This window comes from Vanessa atalanta, chromosome 2 (assembly GCF_905147765.1).
Source record: "Vanessa atalanta chromosome 2, ilVanAtal1.2, whole genome shotgun sequence".
NCBI lineage: Eukaryota > Metazoa > Arthropoda > Insecta > Lepidoptera > Nymphalidae > Vanessa > Vanessa atalanta.
In genome coordinates this window covers 2,995,873-3,018,570 of record NC_061872.1, presented here as the reverse complement: position 1 = coordinate 3,018,570, position 22,698 = coordinate 2,995,873, and the positions used below count along the sequence as shown (strand labels likewise).

Sequence of the window (22,698 nt, the reverse complement as noted above, 5' to 3'; positions counted from 1 at the left end):
GGTTTTTATCATAATCTCTTCCAACATCAGCAAGTTTTCGAAATGTAATATAAATAAGAATTTAGCACATGGAAAACTTGTTTTTCTGGTCCTATCAACTTAGTATGATAAAAAACGAACCTGTCGGCCGAAATACGCAACGAAATTATGTATGTGTTTATTTTTTTTGTAACTTTTGTCTAAACAGGGTTACTATCGCGATGTTGTGGAGTTTTTCTTCGAAAGTCGTAACGAATGCAAGAATTTTTGGAAAAAATGTGTCGAGAATCATGGCTTCTTTCGCTGCTCGAGCGTACCTCGCTTGCCCCGACATAAGACTAGAGTTATGTCTAGAGGGTCTTCCTTCAGGTAACCAAGTGTGATTTACGTCATTATTATTAACTTGATATAAATCTAAACTTAAAAATTAATAAGAAAAAAAAAATTCAAGAAATATAAATGCATTGCACTCGCTTATTTATTTTGTTATTCAAAAAATTACTACGGACTCAGGCGTGAGTAGAATAGGTGAGCGAATTGTCGTGGTTTATAAAGCGTGTTCATCCGACAATGGAATTATTAAATCGGTAACAATAGCAATAAGAAAAATCTTTAATGTTTTCATAAATGTACATCAAACCAGCTGCAATTACATTTTTATTTACTTTGCTTTTAAGTGATAATAGTTAAATTCTATACACGCACTTCGGCTTGACGAATGCCCACTCTCCTAAGTGGAAGTTACACGACGAGCTGGCGAATTGTATAGCAGAGTTTCATCGCGCACGTGCACGTTGTTTACCTTCACCGGCGACAACGAAATAAATTTAACACGGGAAATCTCAGCGGTCCAAAGTCCGGGCCGCCTGAGCTCTTGATATTATTTCACATGCGTTATTTAATATTTTATAGGTATAGTGGAAAAACACAGAAGCAGATTGTTGAGTTCGTAAGAGACAACTACGTTAAGCGACAGACATTCCAAAGGTACGTATTTGTTGCTTTTCCTTAGCAGTCCCTAGTTTGTTAACTATTTGAAAGGTTCCTTGCATGACTCTAATAACGAGCTTCAGTGAAAAGTTATTTGCAGATATGCTTTGGTAGATTAATTTTAGTCAGTAATTGCCTGTAGATAGACAGCTCCTAGTACGTTGACGTTTCGTCTTCTAATAAAAAGTCACGCCATATATTTCAAACAACGATACAAATGTCTGAATTGGATTTGATTTATTCCTTTGACGATAAGATTTTTTTAAGCATTATAATTTATTTAAAAAAATGAGTGTTTGGCTAATATAAGCATAGATAATATTCTTAAATACTAAGTAAGTCAATGTTACTAAATATTTTTTTGGAGCCAAATCAGAACGTTGAATGTGACTAAGTAATTATATACATTAAGGGCAAGTGGACAGCATGGGTTGGGAAACACAAGCTTTTGGTCGTTATACAAGACTCTCGGTATATTGTTGGTTTACCAAACGAGATTTGCATGTAACTCGAAGTCCCTTAAACAAATAATTAGTACCGGGTAGTGGGAGGCTTCGAATGGTTTTGTATTATCAATGGTGATTAGCATTCTCGAGCATGCGCTGTATACGTTGAGACTTTCGCTTCTTCCAAAACTTGAATCAAGTGTAGTCGTTATACGACACTGACTATCGGTCGGAGGATGGTACGCTCGTTCGATGTTACCCGAGTCTTCGCTTTGATAACTTTGTAAGAATCAGTGTTACGTCACAAAATTTGCCAAAAATTGGTACCACCGTCTCCAATACAGCGCCACGCTCGTGTTAATCTGTCGTGACGCTTTCGATTTTTAGATATTTTTTATAATCTACCACTGTGCACATTTTTGTCGTATCCCTACCCGTTTTATTTCATACATGGTTCTAATATCAGTAGATTTTTCATTGATGTTTTTATTAGATTTTCTATCTTCATGTGCCACAAATTACAACATTCGCACTGTCCAATGTCCGTCGTCGACTCATTCCGTATCGCCCGTCCCCGTTCATTACGACCGTGGTTCCAACGTCCGAAGCGAACACGTCGCGGGCCGAGTAGGGCAGCCAGCAGGCGTCCCGTCGCCGGCGGGACTGGCGCTCGCGGAACCAAAAGCTGGTGTGGTGACCATCCTCTGTCCGATGTCGCAGGTCGGGCTCGTTCCGCACGTCGCGCTCGGCGGGCTCGTCGCGCGGCAACGTGTCCGCGCCCGCGCTCAACGCCAGCGTGTCCGCGCACCCGCTGCTGCCGCTGCCGCCCGGCTCCGACGGTAGACTCGATACTGTTCGTAGTGCGTACCGCGAGCACCGGGCCCGATCGCTAATCATTGTCGTCGTTTGATTTAGCGATTTCCCTGGAGTGGGACAAGCAACCTCACTACCTGGAGGCCTCTCTGATGATGAAGGGCTACTCGGCGGAGGAGGCGCGTGCGGCGGCGCGCCGCGCAACCGCTCGCCCACCCCCACCAGCTACCGCCTTCGCCTCCACGAGGGACAAGGTGCGTCTAGTCTCCGCTTTGAGTTCATCTTAGTTGTTATACATTAGTATAGAGAGGTGGCTTAGATAATTGTTAATGACAATCATGTGTCATTAAGGAAGTATTTTAGTTGTTTACAGATTTGAATAAAACGTAATTTACACAATTCATTAAACATTCTGCTTTTTTCTAGTATATAGATTATTAGTATTATTTTCCACATAGAAAAATATTATTTTCTTTTCCAGCTATCAAAACTGTACTGCAATCAAATAGTAAGGGTTTTATTCAAAATAGATTATGTGTGTCAATCATATCTTTGTTAAAACCTTAACATCACACAACATTCAATACTTAACCTCTTGTCGCTTAGTGTTTGTGGTGTCTGTTTTGATTGTTTTCATCGGAAACTAATTATTGTACAACATATAATAATTAATTGAATAAAATATCATATCAAGATATACGTTTTGCAATAACATTATTTAAACATATCGATTAAGTAACAACCAATGTATTTTTTATATCCAATTTGATTTATTTTGCTTTTATATTATTTATTAAATGATATAATGCCGGATATTAAACATTTTAAATGCTCATTTGAATTTTATTTAAAAGTTTTTAATATCTGCTCTTATATTAAAATGTTATGTTACACCATAATGCACACGCATTTTTATAGCACCTCACATTTATCTTCGTATATGTTTGTTGTTCCTATGTAATATTTATGTTATATGGCTTTGTATTATAGCAAGCGGGTCCAGAAGTAGTGACCCATGCCGAGGTCAATCATCATCCTATGGAGGATTCGCTTCCGCCTCATCAGATGACGACACCGTTGGTAAGTTATTTTAACATTTGTTACTATTAATTTACAATTCGATTTTTTAATATATTTTTCATTAAAAGATATAATTTTTGTAAGTTACATTCCTCGTAAAACTTTTAACCGTTTAAAAATAGTAACATATTCATATAAAATAAATAATTTATCGTATTACGTGTAGACATCTCCGGAGAGTACGTGGATAACGGATGCGGAGGACAGTGGGCGCGCGCGCGCTCCCACTCCGCCGCCTCGTGGGCCGCGCCCGCACACGCCAGGTCAGAGCGCCACGCTCACCCACACACACACACACACGGCCACTCGCACACACACCCACACCCACACACACACTGTCACGCGCCACGCCGCAGACTCCCCGCCCCCTAGCGTCTACCCGGACTTCGTGCTCGCTAAGCAGTCCTCCAGCTTCAACAAGTCCTCGGAGCGGCTCGAGTACGAGCTGTCGCAGAGCAACATCTACTCGGCGTGCCCGTCCACGCGCTCGTCGCGCTCGGCCGCCTCGCTGGTGCTGGACGAGCAGGACGAGCTGGCCGAGCCTCCGCCGCGACGCACGCTCTGGCGTCGCAGCGCCAGCTGCCGCAACCTGCGCGACTACAGCTTCGACGAGGCGGGCCGCGCCCGGCGTCGCGTGCCCGACACGCGCAGCATGCTCGCCGACCTCGACGCCTACCGCCCGCCGCTCGCGCGTCGTATCGACTCGCCCATCACGCGCTACGACGACGCACGCACGCTCGCTTTCGTTCTCGCCGGGGGAGGCTCGATCGACTCGCAGAGGGAGATGATAGGCCGCGCTTACTCGTCCAGCTTCCCGGGCGCGATCAGTGAGCCGCGGCTCGACCTGCCGACTTTCGCTCGTAGCGGCTCACAGGATGACATCTCGCACGACAGCTACGAGGTTATCGAGCGATCGGACGACGAGTGCTCGGAGCGACGACGATACGCGCGCGTGCGTTCGCTGTCGCGCTCGGCGGTCACGCGCACTCGCTCTTGTTCGCTCGACTCCGGCAACGACTTGCCCTCGGACGACGATCAGTCGCTCTCCCACCTGTCCGAGACCGAGGACGGGGATGTAGATCTAAACAATTCGGGGATCAAGTATAAAAGTGATAACGATTTACCGCTTGATCCGTTCCTCGTTGACGATCCGAGAATACTTCCTCGAGAGAAGCTCTCGGTTCGATCCGACGGGAACTTCTATAAGGAAATTAAACGCGCTTTAGGTTCTCGTACGTCTAGTCAAGAATCAAAAAGTGATATTTACGACTCGAAACTATCCAAAAGTAGCGCCGAGTCTAGTAAAAAGTCACGTGATAGTGTATATCATACGGATAGTAAAAAATCGCGAGAGACTCTTAAAAGCAAAAGTTCTGATAGGTCTGGTTCGAGAACTTCAAGTCAAGATTCCAAGTCCGATTATTATGACTGTAAAAAGAATCTCTATGAGCCCGACGATTTAAGTATTAGGCGTCGCAGTGTCACAAGTATACAAAATGCATATATTGATCCTTTTGAACCTATTTCACCTTCTTCTAGTCCCGATTCTGGTAAAGATTTTTATGATACACAATCAACGTTTGTTGGCATGGAGAAACCGGAATATCGAGAAAAAACACTATTCGATAAATCTCATGAAGATCTTATAGCAAACTTGGTTACTTCACCCAATTACTATCATATTCCAACACCATACTCCACATTTCCGAGCAATAATAAGCATAAAGAAATTACTCATATGCATTCTACTAGTTTACAAAATGTAGAACTAGATCAATATGGACAATATTCAGATTCAAGTCCAATCAAAAAAAGTGATGAATTTTCAACCGAAGAAGAAGATATGCACCCACGCACAACTCATATATGGCCTGAGAAAATTGCCGGTCTGGAAACAGAAATTGATAATAATAGATCCACTAAAATACAAAATTACCAAAGACGTCGTTCATCGGAAACGGTATTTAGTTTTGATAAAGATAAAATTGAATCTCTGACTAGATCTATAAGTAAAGAAAATCAGCCCTCTCATTTGGTTAAAGAATCATCAAATGAATCTGACGTTAATGTGCGTGTTTTGCCGGCAATGGATAGTATAGAGTACGCTAAAAATAGAGCTAAAGCAGCTGCAATACAGTCAGGTACTTCGTCAATTCTGCAATCTGAATTTGACAAATCTATGCGTGGCAAAGTTCATACACATATTGTACGAAAAGAAAACTTAAAAGAGGAACTAATGGCCAAGACTCACTTTGATGAATATAATCCTAAGCTAATTTTAGATACAAGTTCTAGCAGTCGTCTTGCAGACACAGCTGTTCCATATATTCATCCTACAGTAGAAAGAACAAAGAGCGATCCTAATAGCTTAGCCAATAGACCACGATTTAGTAGTGTGAATTCAAGAAGACATGTGCTTATGCATCAAAAATCTATAGATTTAACTCCTGCAGAATCAAGCGATGAAGATTACATCTTTCGACAAATACCAAGCGCTCCGCCAATAGCTACTAAGCGATCGCATTTTGAATTACCTGCTAGACATTCCGAAATTGTCCGACCATTATTTGATTTGCCGCAAAATTACTTTAAAGAATTCGATGCCTTCAAAGCGGGTTTTAATGATAATAAAAAAATAGCTGATGATAGTTATGATATTCCGTACGTTTTACATAAAAGACACGTGATGAATGGTACTGCTCCCTCTCCCCTTGATGATAAAAGGGTACCGCCCGACATTATAACTTTGCCACCGCAAAATGGTCGCCATATTGTAAATGCACATCCTAGATGCAAATATCATGATCATCCAAAATCTCCTCGCTCACCCAAATCTCCTAAATCACCGAAATCACCAAAATCTCCGAAGTCGCCTAAATCACCCAAGTCGCCGAAATCGCCTAAGTCACCAAAATCACCAAGAAATAGTATTCAAACAGACCATGTCTCTAAATTTTTGGAAGTTGAAAATCGTGATTTTTTGTTTACTCAAAATATAGATTTGTCGAAAGTTGATCCTATTACCTTAGAAGTAGATAAAAGTGGGCAGTTACAACATTTACCGAGTCCGAAAAGAGATATATCAAAAACATTAGATTCGGCTTTGCTTGAAACGTTAAACTCAAAATTGAGTCAGATAGAAAGTGATTCGGCTACAAGCTCCAAAACAGACAGTATGAGACAAGAGCCTCAATACCCACACGACATCAAATTTGCTATAAACGGTCGTAATGTTCAACAACCACCTATTTGTAAAGATCCAAAGCCCCTCACTGCTGCTGAAAAACTACGGGCAGATATTAAGTCAAAATCGGAAAAGTTGCCCACCAAAAGAATGCCTAAAGCCCGTGGAACTGGTAAAAAAGGTGTTGGTGGAAAGGTTAAATGCAAAAGTAATAATAAAATAAGAATCACATCTTTTTCATCAGACGATGAAAGTGTTGATTCAGATGATGTGTTTGGTACCACGGAAGCAGCGCCCAAGTTAGAATTTTCTCCACCACAATCACGTAAAGACTTAGAACCAATACTACAACTCGAGTATGATAAAATTACTTCTGGGGCTTGGCACAGAGGTCAAACAATGAGTTCAACAGAAATCGAAGGATCACCGCCGCAATGTCGTAAATTAGCTGAACTGGAGGCAAAATACAATCCACAAGTACTCGATAGTGTGAGTGGGACTGCTACTGAGTTAAGGCGAATTTCTGAGCGGTCAATTTCTATTCCGAGCTCTGAAGACGACATCGTTACTAAACCACCAGAAATAAAACAAGTCAGCAAGGAAAGTTCTACTTGGGAATACAATGAAAATATTCCGTCTCCTATCCTCGAAAGTACTGAATTTTTGAAATCAGATGATGAATTATTAGTTGATATGGAAATTCAAAAAGTGACTGGACCTCGTACTCAATCAGAAGAAAAAAGTGAATCGTTGCAAATCGAGAAAAAAGATTCAATAAAACTTGATATAAAAAAAAGCTTACGTGATGAATTAATTTCACCAATGCTTCGTAAAACAGGTGGCACTCCTATACTCTTTGCTCACGCTCGATTAAACCTTTCAGAAGGATCTGTATTTTCATTACAACGACAAAAAGCTACACAAGAATCGCCAACATCGAGCCGTAGAGCTAAAAGTTTAGACACACCTGTTATACAACTACATAGATTACCACCGATGAATGCATTTTCTTCAAAAGATGATACTGTGGAAGATATTAATGAAGAGGGGGATATATTAGAAGAGAAATCGCTATTAGAAGATAAGATGGCTAAAACTACTGCTGTTAAAAAAGAGATAATTGATAAAATTGATGAAGAAGAAGAAAATACAGCAGAAGCCTTACCATCCAAGCCAGCTTTAATTGATAATGAAGAAATGAAATTGTTAGAAGAACTAGTTGAACAGCGAAGGCCTCGTTCGTTTAAACGGCAATATGATTTAAGCAAAATATTATCGAAAGCTAAATCACCATCGAGGTCACCGATTGCTCGGTCACCTATATCACGATCTCCATTATCTAAATCACCTTCAAGATCACCGACATCTTCTTTAAATTCGCCAAGAGGAAGTATACGGAAATTATCAGATCTGAGCGAGGATCAAATAGTACCTGATATTGAAAGAATAAAACGCAAAGAGAAAAAGAAATTGACCCTTAAACCAAAGCCTGATGATAAACAAAAAACTAATAATAAATTAAATAAGGCAGGGTCTTTAGATACAAATGCGACTAAAGTTAAAGCTCTTCAGACACAAAAATCGTTGCCGTCTTCGCTTAAGGAAAGGCCCGACTTCTTAACAGTTCCACCCTTGGATATCGCTAGAGCCCATAGTCAAGAGTTAGATCAAACTGCAAAAAGAGTTGCAAAAGAAAAATCTAAATCTCTAGAGAAAATGGAAGTTAAACGTGGAGGTAGTAAAGAACGCACCAAGTCTCAAGAGGATAGCGACACTGAAATTGCAAAGCGTAAAGAAAAACAGCAGATGTTATTTGAAGCAGCTTTAAAACAAACTAAAACTTTAATTAGTCCAGTAAAAGACACAATACCACCTTTCCCAGCCCCAGAAGATAAAATTTTGGTCAAAACAGAGGGCGATAAAATTATTATCGAAACTAAAATAAATAGCAAAGCAGAGGATCATGTATTTATTGCTAAATCACCAAAAAAGCTAGATAATAAACTAGCTGGAAAGATCAGTAGAAGCTTCGAAGATCAAAAGACGACAAAGACAAATAGCAAAATTAATAAAAGCATGGAAGACAAAACAAGCCAATCATTAGAAGATAAGTTTGATGATTTGGCAAGTCTACAAAAATCACCAAAAACACTATCGAAAAAACAAGAGATTAAACAACAAATCGAAGGAAAAGTAGTTTATCAGAAAGTTCATCCAAGCATAAAATCAAAAAGTCTTGAGAGAAAGGTTGATCCACACTTTGAAGCAAAAGTCAAATCTAAAAGTTTGGATAGAAATTATGTTACCCCAGCATCAATGCATGAACCCATGACTGATAAACATTTCAAACAGGAAGTTGTTACAGTTGATGTTCACCCAACAGTCAAAGAAGAAATTGATACTATTTCTCAAGATGATACAAAAGAAACTTCTCCTACGCACAGTTATAAAGAAAAGACTGAAGATGATTCTTCTATTGAATGGATAACTAGTTCACAACATACTGTTATCGAAAATGATACTCAAACTGTAATAATGGAACGCAGGAAAATAGAAATATATAATAAACAAAAACAATCAGAACTGTATGAAAGTAAAAACAGTCAAGATATGCAAATACGAATTGAAAGTAAAAAAACAGAAATCACACGTGTAACTAGTGAAGAGGAATCTATTACTGAAGTTAGTGAATTAAAAATGTCTGATGAGAGTAATATGTTGGGTATTTCACTTCCTTACATTGATGCTGATAGCTCATCAGATCAAGATCAAGTATCTAAGAGAGAGAAAATAACGAAGTTGCATCTCCAAAAAAGTGATGATACTGGTTCAGGAATCACTGCGGATTATGACGAATTCACGGCTGATACAGAGCTACCTCATTCAGACACAAGTAAGAGCATAAAAGCCTTAGAAGCACAGAGTACATTTGAAGAATCATCGGCAAGTTTAGTTGAATTTCTGAAGAATGAATCAATGTCTCAATTATTTATAGAAAACGATGCAGAAAGTGAAGATAAAATTCAAGATTTTCCGAAGTCTACAGATTTAGCTTTAAAGTTCAAAAATAAAAACAAAATTATTGTTACTCCGCCTCAAGAGAATAGTCCAACTATTGAAAATATACCATTTATTGATTCTGGTATTTCTAAGTCGGGACATAAATCGGAATCAGGAGATTATACCGGAAGCTCTGGTAGTGTTAATGACATATCGCCTTCAGATCAGAAAAATGAACAAAAAGCATCAGCTAATCAGCTATCAGCTAAATCTAGACGCGGAGAACTGCTCAAACTAAGTGCAGAACGTTCACGAAGTTCAGAGTCAACATCCTGGACAAGCATAGAAAAAGATGTGAGTCCTTCAAGTGCTAATATTAAAGGAAGTTCAATTGATGATGAATCGAGTGTAAGTTGTTCAATTGCGAGGCCTTTAGGTATATCACAAGATATAGAAAAACTTAATAAAAAAGATAGAGAGTGTCTGGAGGAGCTAAAACAAGCAATGGAATATGGTGAAGAACATTTGTTATCTCAGCATACTCTGTCAAGTGAACATTCAAAATCAAATTCTAAGTCTCCATCACCCGTGCCTGAAATCGGCCGTATTGAAAGTCCAAGAAGTCCATCAAAGTTCAGTACAAGAAAATCGCCAACACCAACTTTAGAAAAACAAGGTCAGGTGGATTCTCAAAAGGCTCCTACTGATTCGGAGTCCAGCTCTGAAAGTATTGATAAAACGGTTGAACAGCTTTCTAGGCCCAATCAGAGAAAGAATGCTTTGGATAAAATAGGAAAATGTGTTGTAGAAGAATCTGAATCAAGTCAATCAGCCGGTTCAAAAGCTTCTGATATTAAAAAAGAGTTGGAAAAAACTGTCAAAAAGACTAAAATTGCCATTACAATATCACAAGAGGATCAAAATATGACAGTTGATTTTGATGATGATGGTAACGTTATAACATCATCATTTGAAAGAGAGCTTATGAAAAAGAGGGCTTTAAAAGACGTTGACCAAAAAAGCTCATCGAAATCAAGTATGGATACTACTACTACAACGACACCTTCGAAAGGATCTCTGAGTGTAGATGATTCATCTTCTAGAAGAAAAGGACGACTCGATGAGCAAAAGAGTTCTTCAAAATCAAGTATGGATTCCAGGGGATCTCTTAGTGTTGAATCAAGAGGATCTTTTGAAACGACTGAATCTACGTCTGGATCTTTGGGTGAAGCATATCGACGTGGCGAAGAACTAAAACCTACTTGGCGACCTTTCTTTGGTGCTTCTGGTAGTGAAAATAGTACTAGTATTGAAGAGGCTTGGATCCCTCAAGATCACGAAGGCTATGAAAGTTTGACAATGAATAAAGATGCATTTGAATATAACAATCAACGTTTACTTGACGACTTTCATACCTTTTCTAAAAATCCACCTCTTTCAACTAATACATCGAAAGATTCCACGGAAGCTGATTTTACAGATGATTTAAATGATTTTCCTGTTAATTTTCTGTACCCAGCAACCTCTTCTACAACTTCCGATGTTGTTATTGGTTATGGTCAAAACTTTGGCCGTACTTTGTCACGAATATCAGAACGTAGTACTACATCTGAGAAAACTAGTGCTGACGAAGATTCCACAAAAGCTTGTTCGCGATCCGAAAGTATTAACGAGGAATCATTAAATTCAAGTGATCATCAAGCTAGCTTAAGTTCAGACCCACCGAGCAACGCTAACGTTGCCTATATATCTGATACAGATCGTAGGACATCTGCTGAGATGCCTGATATTCCTATAGATCAAACTAAAATAAGTGAAATGTACTCGGAATCCAAAAAAGAACTAGAAAAAATGAATAACAAGAAAAATGATGAAATAACTGATTTAAAAAAGTATGAAGATCGTCGTAAGAAATCGAATAATGGAAAAAATTTAGCACCGCTTAAACAATCTTCAGCTAGCGAAAGCCAAGACTCTGAAGACTGGCCATTGCCGGAATTACCTCCCCAAGCTGTCTCTAAATGTACGTTTTCAGAAATAGCTAGACAAAAATCTAGTGATAACGATGATGTTAATTCTTTTACATCGGGAACCCTAGAAACACCAATTGTTGAGAAAGTTCATATTTACTATATGAGTAATGAGCCAGAACAAGCCATGAAAGTAACAATTCAGTCTGAGAGTTCTAAAGGGCAAGTAGGATCAGATGACGATAGTGACACTCTAAATAATGACGATGATTTGGAAAGGGATATACAAGAATCAAAGTCAGAAAAATCAACTGAACAAAATGTAGGTATTGATCAAAAACATCCTAAAGTTATACCTTACGATAAATCAGGTTATATGGTAGAACCTTTAGATAATCACGATGAATTTACATGTCTCAATAAAGGCGTAGTGCCTAATTATGACAAATCTTGTTTAAGTGGAACCATAAGCAAAGCTACGTGTTTAATGGGAGATATGGGGACATGTTGTTCAAGAGCTGAAAGTAAATCCTTTAGTGTAAAAAATAATTTGGAAGACAAAGTTATAATAAGTCAACCTCAAAAATCGCCTACTAATCATAGTCCTATATATGATGATGAACATCTTTATACTGATGATGTCTTCGGTGGCGACAATAAATCACTTTCACCTGATTTTGATAAAGGTTTCTCACAGGTTAGTGCACAAAAGTTCTCTTTCGGCTCCAATAATTCAGATACATCCATGGATGACTTACTTTCACAAACGAATGTTGAAGATACAATTAGAGCTGTTACTAAACTTAGTGTTGGCAGTTCGAGTACATGTAAGAGATGTAGTCATAGCAGTCATTCCGAAGAAGAAACAAGTTCTTTTGGTACGGACTTAGATGGCACTGTTAAAATTGGCTTACCCCAGAAAAAATGCACTCATAGCTCACATTCAGAAGACACATCGATTTGTTTAAGTATTTCTGAATGGTCGACGGGTACAAATACAGTCAGGCAATATGCGAATCTTTCAGCATCCGAAAGTATATCGGCGGTATCTATTCCAAAAAGTGACAAATCTGATAAAACTGCAATAAAAAAATATTCTACATCCCACTCAAGTAAAAAGTCAGAACAATTACCAAAAATGGGTTCACAAGCCGAAGCAAGTTCTAAAAGTAGCAGTCTAGATAAAAGTTCAGAAAACATAAAATACGATAAATTGTGCAGTTCGGAAACGACAGTGTCAAGAAAAGTAGACAGTAGTTCAGGTACAAAAAGTGATAGTACCCTTACTTTAGCTCAATCTATATCTGAATGGTCTGCAAGTACCAGTCATACACTTGTAGCTACGGCCCGTGAAGATCAACAAGATTTAGATACAAAATCAGATAACACGATCGTAAAAGAAGCTTCATCAATTAAAGAGAAATGTGATATAGAAAATATACCTAGCGAAAAATTAACTCCAACTAATGATAACGATTCTAAGGAACCCGTACTTAGATTAACTGCATCTTATACAGGTAAAAACGATAAATCCTCGTCAATTAGTTACAGTGATAAATCAGACAAGTCAAGTTCCAGTTCTTTGAGTAGTCTACAAAAACATACTAATGGTGTACTCCGATTTGATCAACGTTTAAGAGGTTTTCCTGCTTCTGAAGATTTGACAAAAGAACGATATGTCAAAGCGCCCCCAAAAAGCTTTAGTTACGAGGAAGAAACACATAAACATGTTAGAACCACTACAATGCGCTGTCAGAGTGAAGACAGTGGTTACAAGCCTTACTATTTTGGACCCCAACCCGAAATAGATATTGACATACCATCCCAACTTTACAGTCAAGAAGAAAAACATAGCGAGCGATACCAAAGTCAAGAGTTCTCAAGTATTATTCGAGAAGAATCGAGTTGTCAATTTATAAGATCTGACTACAAACCATTATCAAAACACGCCAGTTATGATGATAAAACTCTTTCAAAAAATCAAATAAAAGAGTACAAAATTTCTCAACAATATCGCAGTAAACCTAAGAGTTGGTCTTTCCATGAGCATTACTTATCATCATCGGATTTACCGGTTATAACGGTTCCTGAAGTACCTTCAGTTCATAGAGAATTACAAGAAAAAAGATCTGCTGAAAGATCGGGTAAAACCCCTCTGTCAAGATGTTCTCCATATTACTCAAGCAGTCTAAGTTCCGAGTCTCCACCTATTCAACCTCAAAAGACGCCGGTGAAGAAATCATTACTAGTTAGGAATATTTCGTTAAAAAGTCCGCCAAGTGGTAATGATACTGATAGCTCTTTAGATGTTATCAGAGATCCTCGTGAAAGAATGAGAACTTTTCGACGTAAGAAACAAGTAACAAATACACGCAAAAAGCAAGAAAAAATACAGGATGTACTCGAAGAAGATTCGACCAAAAGTCAATGTTCGTCGGAAAGTAACAAGTTCAAAGGAACTAAATATTTATCAGTAGATGATTCACTTCGACGCATGGAAAGCTCAGAATGTTCTGATAGTTACATCCCTGAAATAGAATCGGGTTCATCTGAAATGTCGAAAGCTGATTCTAAAAATGAACCTACTAGCTATTCCGAAGATGATGAACTAGTCAACTATGCGAAATACAAAAGCGCATCATATGAAAATCAAAAATTTCCTGTTAATATAAATCCAGTTCAATTCCAAGGTTTTGGGTCTTCCGTTGAAGAAGATGAAATGGGTTTTCCCAGATTTGATAGATTGGGTCGTTTGCGCCATCCATATCTTGATTCTCAAGAACCACCTTTTGTACCAGAAGGTAGTCCACCAAGAACTTCTTATTCAAACAAAAGTAGCCGCCAATCATCACTTAAGAGGATGAAATCTACAGGATATCGCCAATCTGACGATAAAAGTCTAGGTGAATCATCAGGTCAACACCAGTCGAGGTCAATGTTTTATGATGAACCGAGTGACAAAGAAGATTCTGATGATTACGCCTATCCTATCGATACTATTAAAAGAGCTCCTAAAATAAGTAAATCAGGAAGTTACTTATTTGAACGCGGAGAATCAGTTGCTTATTCCGATACAGAATTGCCTCAAGATAAGGATGAATACGAAGAGTACAGAGGCAGCCCCTATCCCGAACACTATGAGGATGTCGATATGTTCCAAACTCAAGAGTTTTATCCTCAATATGAACACAACACTGAGCGAAGGGATGGTAACGAAGAACGCTTCTCTAGAGATCTCGATCAGCGTTTCAGCTTAAACAATGTTGAACGTTTTTATTCTAGTCACTATGTGGATTCCCAAGCTTCGAGTGATAGCCCAGAGCAAAAGTTTGATGTATCCACTCTCCCCCCTCCCTTATGCTCTGATGACGAGAACGAATAGCTAAATTTCTAAATGATCGCACTAGACCAAGTCACCGTAGACTCCCCCGTTGTTGGATGATTGTTAATTATTCGGTATGCGAGCGTGTTTGATTTAATTAGCGTTTCGAAATCTTAATTCTAATTCGCAATGAATTGTTATAATCGTATTGAATATTACGATTCCTATTAAATTAAATATTTACATTCTCACTTTTAATAACTAGAAAAAATATATAGTGCCAACCGGATAGCGTGACTATTATTATTATTAATTATCGTGTAATTTTAAAACGATATTAAACCTTACCTTAGCTTATTAAGTAATTAGGCGTAGTTAAATGTGTATTGGTCGACGGTATATCTTATTTTGATCGATTAGTTTATTATATAAAAGTGATATTTAAAAATGGTGGGTTCATTTTGTCATTTTATTCGGTTTCTAAATGAGGTTGAATCATTGTTTAACTTATATTAATACATGTAAAATTTAATTGTATACCAAAATTGTATAATTCAATACAAACGAGGCTCACTTTTCGTTCCAAGCTATTACTATGATTATATACTTAAGTCTATTTTCCTTGGACTGAAAATGTATTACCTAATGACAAATAAAACTTTTTATTTGAATGTTTAAACTTTTTAGTCCAAATGCGCCTTGGTTTAAATTGAATAATAGTAGTCACAACTTCGTAACCAGAATCATTCTCAATATTATATTATGTGTGAAGGCTGTGATTATATTTTTGTGTTGAGATCCAAGATCTTAATTTTAATTTATAAATATGATTGCTCAACTAATTCGTCTCAAGAGACAATTAATTTTATTATTATCACTTCATATACAATAAGACTTGCAATCGATAATCGTGCCAAATCTGCTCAATTTTATCCACACTTTATTAAAATGATTTTTATTCGAATTTTTAACCAATGAAATGTAAACAGTACGAGTAAGGTATGTTATTGTCAAAACTATCGATCCCATTTCGTCTTAGTATGTGAATGAAAATAGTTCTAAATTATTAAGCATCGAAATACAAAGCATGGATAGGTTCGAGTGTAGTGATGTCTGTATTAGATTCTCATTAATATAAAAACAACACACTTCATTACCATTAGAAATATTAAAACTAAACGAATAAATAAAATGTATTCCATATTTAATTTTAATATATTATTATAAGTTTGATAGTTAATAAATATTGCTGTTACGTTTTCTCAATAATATAAATTTTCAACGTCACTTATGCTTTTAGCTAGATAGAAATTAAACGCAAATGCCATATGTACGTCATCGAGATCATGTATGTATTTATACACAACGTCATTGGTAATAATTTGTTGAAAATTTATGAACTGTTTTATTGTTAAATTTTATTGTTTAAGTGTTGAATAAAATTGAAATCAACGACTGATCAATCATTATAATTGAATGTTTAAATCGTTTCACTATACGTCTTCAGAATACTATGTTTAATATATCCATCTTCGTAAAAATTCTAAAATAAAAACATTTCCGTATTCATGTATTTAACATATACATGCATGGTTGTTAATTCGGTACAAATGGATCAATGGATGGATGCGTGGCGTTAATGACGTTTGTTGGTAAACTTCAAGCATTCTATCTCAGTAAATCTATACAGTCTCCTTACCGAATTTCTGACCAGTCATGTTTTGCAATAACTGGATTAGCATTAAGTCCATTTAGTAATAGTCGCATTCAAGTCTATATAGAAATAATATGTTGTTGGAAAGTTTTTATTTATTAAAATGCAGCGTAAATAACGTGAATAATGTTATGTCTGTATTCGTTATAATTTTGTTGATAAGATAAAGAAATAGATGCATTTTTTGTTCAATAATAAACACACTAAGATGAGTGTTATTCTGAGCGTAAGAAGCATAACAAGTGCTGCTTTTAATGGTTGCCTTATTTCTTTTTTTGCTATGTAAACCCAATTTAGGAATTAGCAAATATCTGGGCACTTAACAAAAACTAAATGCAATAAAATAATATATTAATAAATCGATCTTACTTTAAACGTTCGAGTGTAATCCTAAACATTTAAATGACTACATTTGTTCTATAAGAGCTATTTTCCTTGTAAAATTAGGAAATAATCAGACTTGTTCTAATGCTTCTAAGGCACAGAATTCTATTATTGTATAATTATAGCAATATTTAATCAGTCTTAGTTTGTTTACAATTCGTTAAAAGTAAACGAAGATATGTTTCAATGATCACAAATTAATAACTTTGTTCAATTAAAAGTGCACGTGACATTAAGCGCACGGGACTTTAGTTAAATACTATATTAAGAGGTTATTAGACCTCCTTAGTTAGTGCAATAATAATTGGCATAAAAAAAAAAAACAAAATAGTAGTTAATAAGTATTTCGAATTTTCGATTGAGATTGTACAATCAGAATAGACTGTAATGTTATTTCATTAATATTATATGATTTTATTATTGTGATTGTTTTGAGAGTTTCGAATGTTACTTCCTTTTTGAATTTATATGTAATTGTAAGTTTACTGGGTCCCCGCAATACGTTGGCCCCCGGGCTGGGGATCGGTAATACAATAAATAAATAAAATGAACGAATATCGATGTTTTCAATTTCGATTTTATGGATTAATTTTTCTGTATTTTATGTTCGCCCCTTAATGATTCTAACGCAGCCGGAAATACGTGTAAGTGTGTTCAGATGTTGGCATGTTATTATTTTTTTGTTTCTTTTTTTTACGATTAGAATTGCAGATAGTTGTATTATTTTGTATTTTTATATTTTGAATGTGTTTTTGTTTTTACATTATTTTTTTCACAGGTTTACAAAATTTATTTGTTAATCAATAATAATACCGTTTCACACATTACTCATTGCGTTGCCGTTCAATGTATGAACATTTTATATAAATTTGGGATATTTTTCTGTTCACGGAAATTATGTAAACACTTCTAAAGATATTGAAAATTTTTATACTTGAAAGTTACATATCCCTCATTTATAAACGCTTTTTATATAAAATTTGGTGCCCTCAATCCTTCTTAGCTTCTTTATAACCGTATTTTTTTTACTTTTAAAATATTATTTGGTGCAAGATATTCAGTCACGAATATAGCAGTAAGTTTTAATAGCGTACTGCGCCAACAGATGTGAGCCTCCAAGAAGAGGACCCCACGGTGTCGTCGGCGAGCCTGTGCGTGTCGCCGTCGGCCAGCGCGGCGGGTCCGCTCGGCGCCTCCACGCCGCTCGACCGGCGCGCCGACACCAACGGCTACCGCGAGCGACACGAGCGACACGAGCGCCTCGACAACCGCAGGGATTGCGACACCGTCAATGGGAACGTACACGGTGAGCTAGGCCTTCTCGTTGACAAAAGTATTCGGATTGGGTATTCGTAGAGTAAATGCTGTTTTCTTTTGTTCGTATTCGTAGAGTAAATGAAAACAGAATTTACTCTTTACACCAGAACTGTTTTTCGTTTTTTATTTTCATAATAATAAATCGAAAATAGTTGGTTAATGTCGATGGCACGCCGACAATTCGCAAGCTCATGTGACAATGTTTAATTTGCCTCTATGAAGGACAAGATTAACTTTCTCGTGAGAAAATGACTATGAAAAACTTGTGACGTCATAAACACACAAACAACCGCTTTTAAGGCGTTTTGAAGGCTTTTGATAATTTGTATAACGTTATAAATTTTAATTAAAATATATTTTTGGACTGTTGTTTTCTACAACAACAACAACATAACATTTTTCAATTTACTTTGCAGTTAATATAGTGTCGGCGTCGACTCATAATATGGATGTTCTGAGCGGCGGAGAGAGCGACGCGGGCGACACGTTGTCGAGACGGAACAATAATAGGTAAACATTGAAATGTATTTATATAAAACATTTATTTATACTTAGTATTATTGTATCAATGAAAATGAAACAAAGCAAAGGTTGAGCAGTCATCGTTAAATTTGGATGTTTTAGCATATCATCGGGCGTAGCGGGAACAGGCGAGACGACGAAGCGACGCGGAGACATCACGTACTACGTCGCCAAGGAACTGCTTATGACCGAACGCACATACAAGCGTGATCTCGAACTCGTCACCGTCGTAAGTAAATTGTATGATATTTAATTTTTATACATAAACGCCGTTCTTAAAATGTGATAGGCCGTATGATCGTTTAGGTACTTATTAACCGAGAGTCGCGGTTAATTTACCTCGGGTTCGATAGTAATGCCAAACATTTTATACTCGCGTCTTTTATATTGCCAAATAAATCAAAAGCACGTGTCCGCTGTTCCGTAGTGGAGCAGCTGTTTATAAGAGGTGCGTAGTAACGAGCGCGTGTGGTCCCCGCAGACGTGGTCGAAGCGCGTGGGCTCGCTGGGCCGCGCGTCGGGCGGCGCGGAGGCGGCGGCGCTGGCGCGCGCGTGCCTGGCGCTGGAGCCGCTGGCGCTGCCGGCCGGCGCGCTGCTCGCCCGCCTCGACCGCGCGCTGTCCGCCGCCTCGCCCGCCGCCGCCTCGCCCGCCTCGCCCGCCTCGCCCGCCTCGCCCGACGCCGAAGGTAACCGACTCTTTATACAAGTGTTACGTTTTGTAAATGAGTATATAAAACATTGCAAGTCATACTTTGCCATATAGAATAATTATAATAAGTTAAAGCAGTTGATGTTAAAGGATATTGGGTAGAGACCCTTGTCCTGTAGTCAGTGCCCATTGTAAACTTGCAAGCTGATTCAGTAATAAGTCTCAGTAATAAGTAAGTATTCTGTAGTTACACGTTTTTTAAATCTTTTTTGGTTATAATTTATCGGGACAGTGCATGCAATTTTCTTTCGTTAGAGTATGTTTCGTAATGGCTCACAATGGTCGGTCGCTATGAGTACGATTTAATTTGCTATCGCGTGAAGGTAGCGGCTCGTTGCCGACCTTGTAACTGAGCCTTTATATAAATGACAGGAGGTGTCACTTATTTTTAAGTTTGATATATTTCTTACAGAAATGGATCTGGAAACATTGCTCGCTTTACCTGCGGGACCGTTTCTCGCTTACCTCGATCGTGTTGTATCTTGTATCGAATTACCGATTCAGTGTAACGGTAAAGTGCATGTTGGTGTTTACGTAGAGAACATGCCAATGTAGTTACGCTAATTTTGTATGACATAAAAGGCGATGAACTCTGTAGTATCACATCATTGTTATACTTTCATACTACATGTTGATAACATTATTATAAATATTCCAGTTTCACGTATGTTGCTTATCGATATGTTTTCGCCGATTCAAAGACTTGAGTTCCCATAACCGTAAAGCAAATACGTCGCAATGACGCCGCATCTGATGCGTGACTATCACATGACTGAATAGAATAGGGATTAATGTAAAATCAATAATAATGAAAATTTAATTTAACAGTTAAAAAGTTTCTGTAAATTTTTATAAACGGGTTCCTAAACTGTAAATATAGATGAAATACTAGTATATTAGCAGTATATGACATACAAATATTCGGTTTAAATATATAAATAAAAATATTTTGAAAATATTCCGTTCTAATAATACGGAAACTATTAGGCGAATAATCATATTCAGCGCGAGTGCAAAACCCTTATATCTCAAACTGCGCGAACTTCTTGATAAAGTGGCTATACCTATAGTTGCTGTACAATACCTTTACAACAATGGTATGTATATTCACAGGAATATTGACCTTCTTTAACCGAAACAGTGACAATAGGCTGGTGTTTAAAATTAATTTTATATTATTTAGTAGAAGTTAAAGTACCCAGTAAAAGTTTTTTTTTTTTTAAATCTAGTACATATTTGCTGAAAAATATTAAATTAAAAATTCCATATTTAAATAGCGCGCGAAAACGCTACTTTGATAATATGGCGCTGCAATGGAGTCGGTGACGTCACTTGCCACTTTCGTAATCTGTGGCACATACAGTAGGAAAACGAGGTTAACAAGCAAGTGACGTTATCATAAACCCGACCAATCAGGAGCTTTTTGTGTCACGAGATTTGTCTCGTTTAAAAAAATGCATTTTTATTTATGGATTTTTGAATAAATTAATTACTATTTTCAACTTTCGTTAATAAATAACCATTTTCTAAACTCATAATATGTACTGATTACAATAATTGACTTTATTTTCCGCATTGTCAAATAGCCTATTATTGTAGACTCGAGGAGAAAAGTTAAACTTATACCACCTAGTTTCCGACCCCGTAAAGTCGATACATCCTTCCTCTGGCCCGGTATTCGTTTAAATACCTGTAATAAATTTAAATCACATTGATAAATAAGGTATATTATACAATACAAGATCATATTAATAATAAAAAAAGCATGCATGCATGCATTCGTTGATTACCAAATAGGATAAATATAAAGTTAGTTATACTTTATTGACAGACTCTTTAATTAAAATGTTGGAAGACAGTAACAACTGTGTTTCTTGCCGGTTCTCGGTATAATACACGATATATTTAATTTAATGCAGTAACATGACGATTCATAAGTGCTTTAATGAACGAACTTGAAAAACGAATATATTGATTTTATTTTATTTGATTTTATATTACGGGGTAAATGAGTTCATATTACGGGGTTAATTTCTAAAAAAATAAAATAAAACTGATTACATGTAATTGCATTTTTCTAATCATAAAATCATTACATTTGCTTTCGTGAGGCTAACCGCCTACCATATCATAAAGTAATTTGTTTAATTTGTACGAGTTAAGCTATATAATAACTATAAACAAATAATACCGATATGTTCTCTAACTTAATATAATTGGTTTCAGATAACGAAGAACCAGAGTATAAAAAAGTAGCGGATTTACTACACGATTATTTATCAAGTACATATGATGTGAGTATGCGGTCGTTTTAGTAATTATTTTTATTACTTCATACAAACACATCTCATTTTCATACTTCATCAATCCACCGCTGGACATCTGCGTCAATTCTCACGTCCCATGCTAAGCGTATCCATTGAGCACCCGCCATTAGCACTATGTTATCAGAGCATTGGGTTGGTCTTGAGGGCGAGATAACGAATGGGATTAGTTTTTTAGCTTTTCCCCTTGCCATCTCTCCATGTCTACTTTGGTTCACCTTCTGTTTTCTGTTTTTGCTAATACGCTCTTCGACCCTCGCCTTAAGCTGAATTTCTACTTTCGATATAAAATCAACATTAGGGATGTTTCATACCGTTAAGTCAAAAGATACACGATGTCTGTCACAGAAAACCGACGATACAGAAGTATCGGCACTTTTTAATTATTATTTTAAAATAAAGGTATGCGAGTAGTCATGCGAGCCCATAGACATTGCCACTGTGACCGATGTAAACTATTTTCCACGGCATCGACTTGCTCACACACGTACTCACCGTCGGCTCTCGCAGGCGTACGCGGCGTACACGGAGCAGGCGGGCGCGGCGGTGGCGCTGGTGGAGAGCGCGCGGCGGCGCGGCGGGGAGGGCGCGCGCCACGCCGCCGCCTTCGACCGCGCCGCGCCGCTGCCGCTCGCCTGCCTGCTGCTGCGCCCGCTGCACCGCCTGCACCACTACGAGCGCCTCGCGCACGGTACGCGCCTCCTGCCGCCGCCCCGCGCTGCGTGCTGGCGAAGTGCATATTAACCGTGTCGTCTGTGTGTAGAGCTATGGACGGCGACGGGCAGCTCGTCGGCCCTCGCGGCGCTGGAGCTGGCTCGCAGTGCGTCGGGCGCGGCCGAGGAGCAGCTGCGCCACGTGGAGAACCATGCTGCGCTTTGTCAGCTGCAGCGAGACCTCTTGGGTAGTAATAATAAATATTAAGTAGTTATCCAAAAGGCACAGTG

General features: G+C 37.8%; 2 protein-coding genes across 4 annotated transcripts in view; both read left to right on the top strand.

The window, feature by feature from the left end:
- Positions 1-22,698, top strand: part of LOC125075629 (FERM, ARHGEF and pleckstrin domain-containing protein 1-like) — a 52,192-nt gene that overhangs the window by 24,430 nt on the left and 5,064 nt on the right. The window contains exons 9-23 of one of the 3 annotated variants that reach the window (XM_047687337.1): positions 188-348; positions 892-966; positions 2,136-2,254; positions 2,331-2,482; positions 2,710-2,736; positions 3,219-3,308; positions 3,475-3,571; positions 17,988-18,188; positions 18,616-18,709; positions 18,824-18,950; positions 19,203-19,407; positions 19,843-19,941; positions 21,657-21,724; positions 22,265-22,445; positions 22,518-22,655. In XM_047687337.1, coding sequence (XP_047543293.1) covers positions 188-348; positions 892-966; positions 2,136-2,254; positions 2,331-2,482; positions 2,710-2,736; positions 3,219-3,308; positions 3,475-3,571; positions 17,988-18,188; positions 18,616-18,709; positions 18,824-18,950; positions 19,203-19,407; positions 19,843-19,941; positions 21,657-21,724; positions 22,265-22,445; positions 22,518-22,655 — 1,834 coding nt within the window. Of the gene's footprint in view, positions 1-187; positions 349-891; positions 967-2,135; positions 2,255-2,330; positions 2,483-2,709; positions 2,737-3,218; positions 3,309-3,474; positions 3,572-17,987; positions 18,189-18,615; positions 18,710-18,823; positions 18,951-19,202; positions 19,408-19,842; positions 19,942-21,656; positions 21,725-22,264; positions 22,446-22,517; positions 22,656-22,698 lie in introns of those variants that run through there. The other 2 variants (XR_007120221.1, XR_007120222.1) reach the window with 2 other exon arrangements.
- Positions 4,035-15,032, top strand: LOC125075624. The gene has a single exon (XM_047687333.1). The coding sequence runs from the start codon at positions 4,093-4,095 to the stop codon at positions 14,842-14,844; it is 10,752 nt and encodes a 3,583-aa protein (XP_047543289.1). The 5' UTR covers positions 4,035-4,092; the 3' UTR covers positions 14,845-15,032.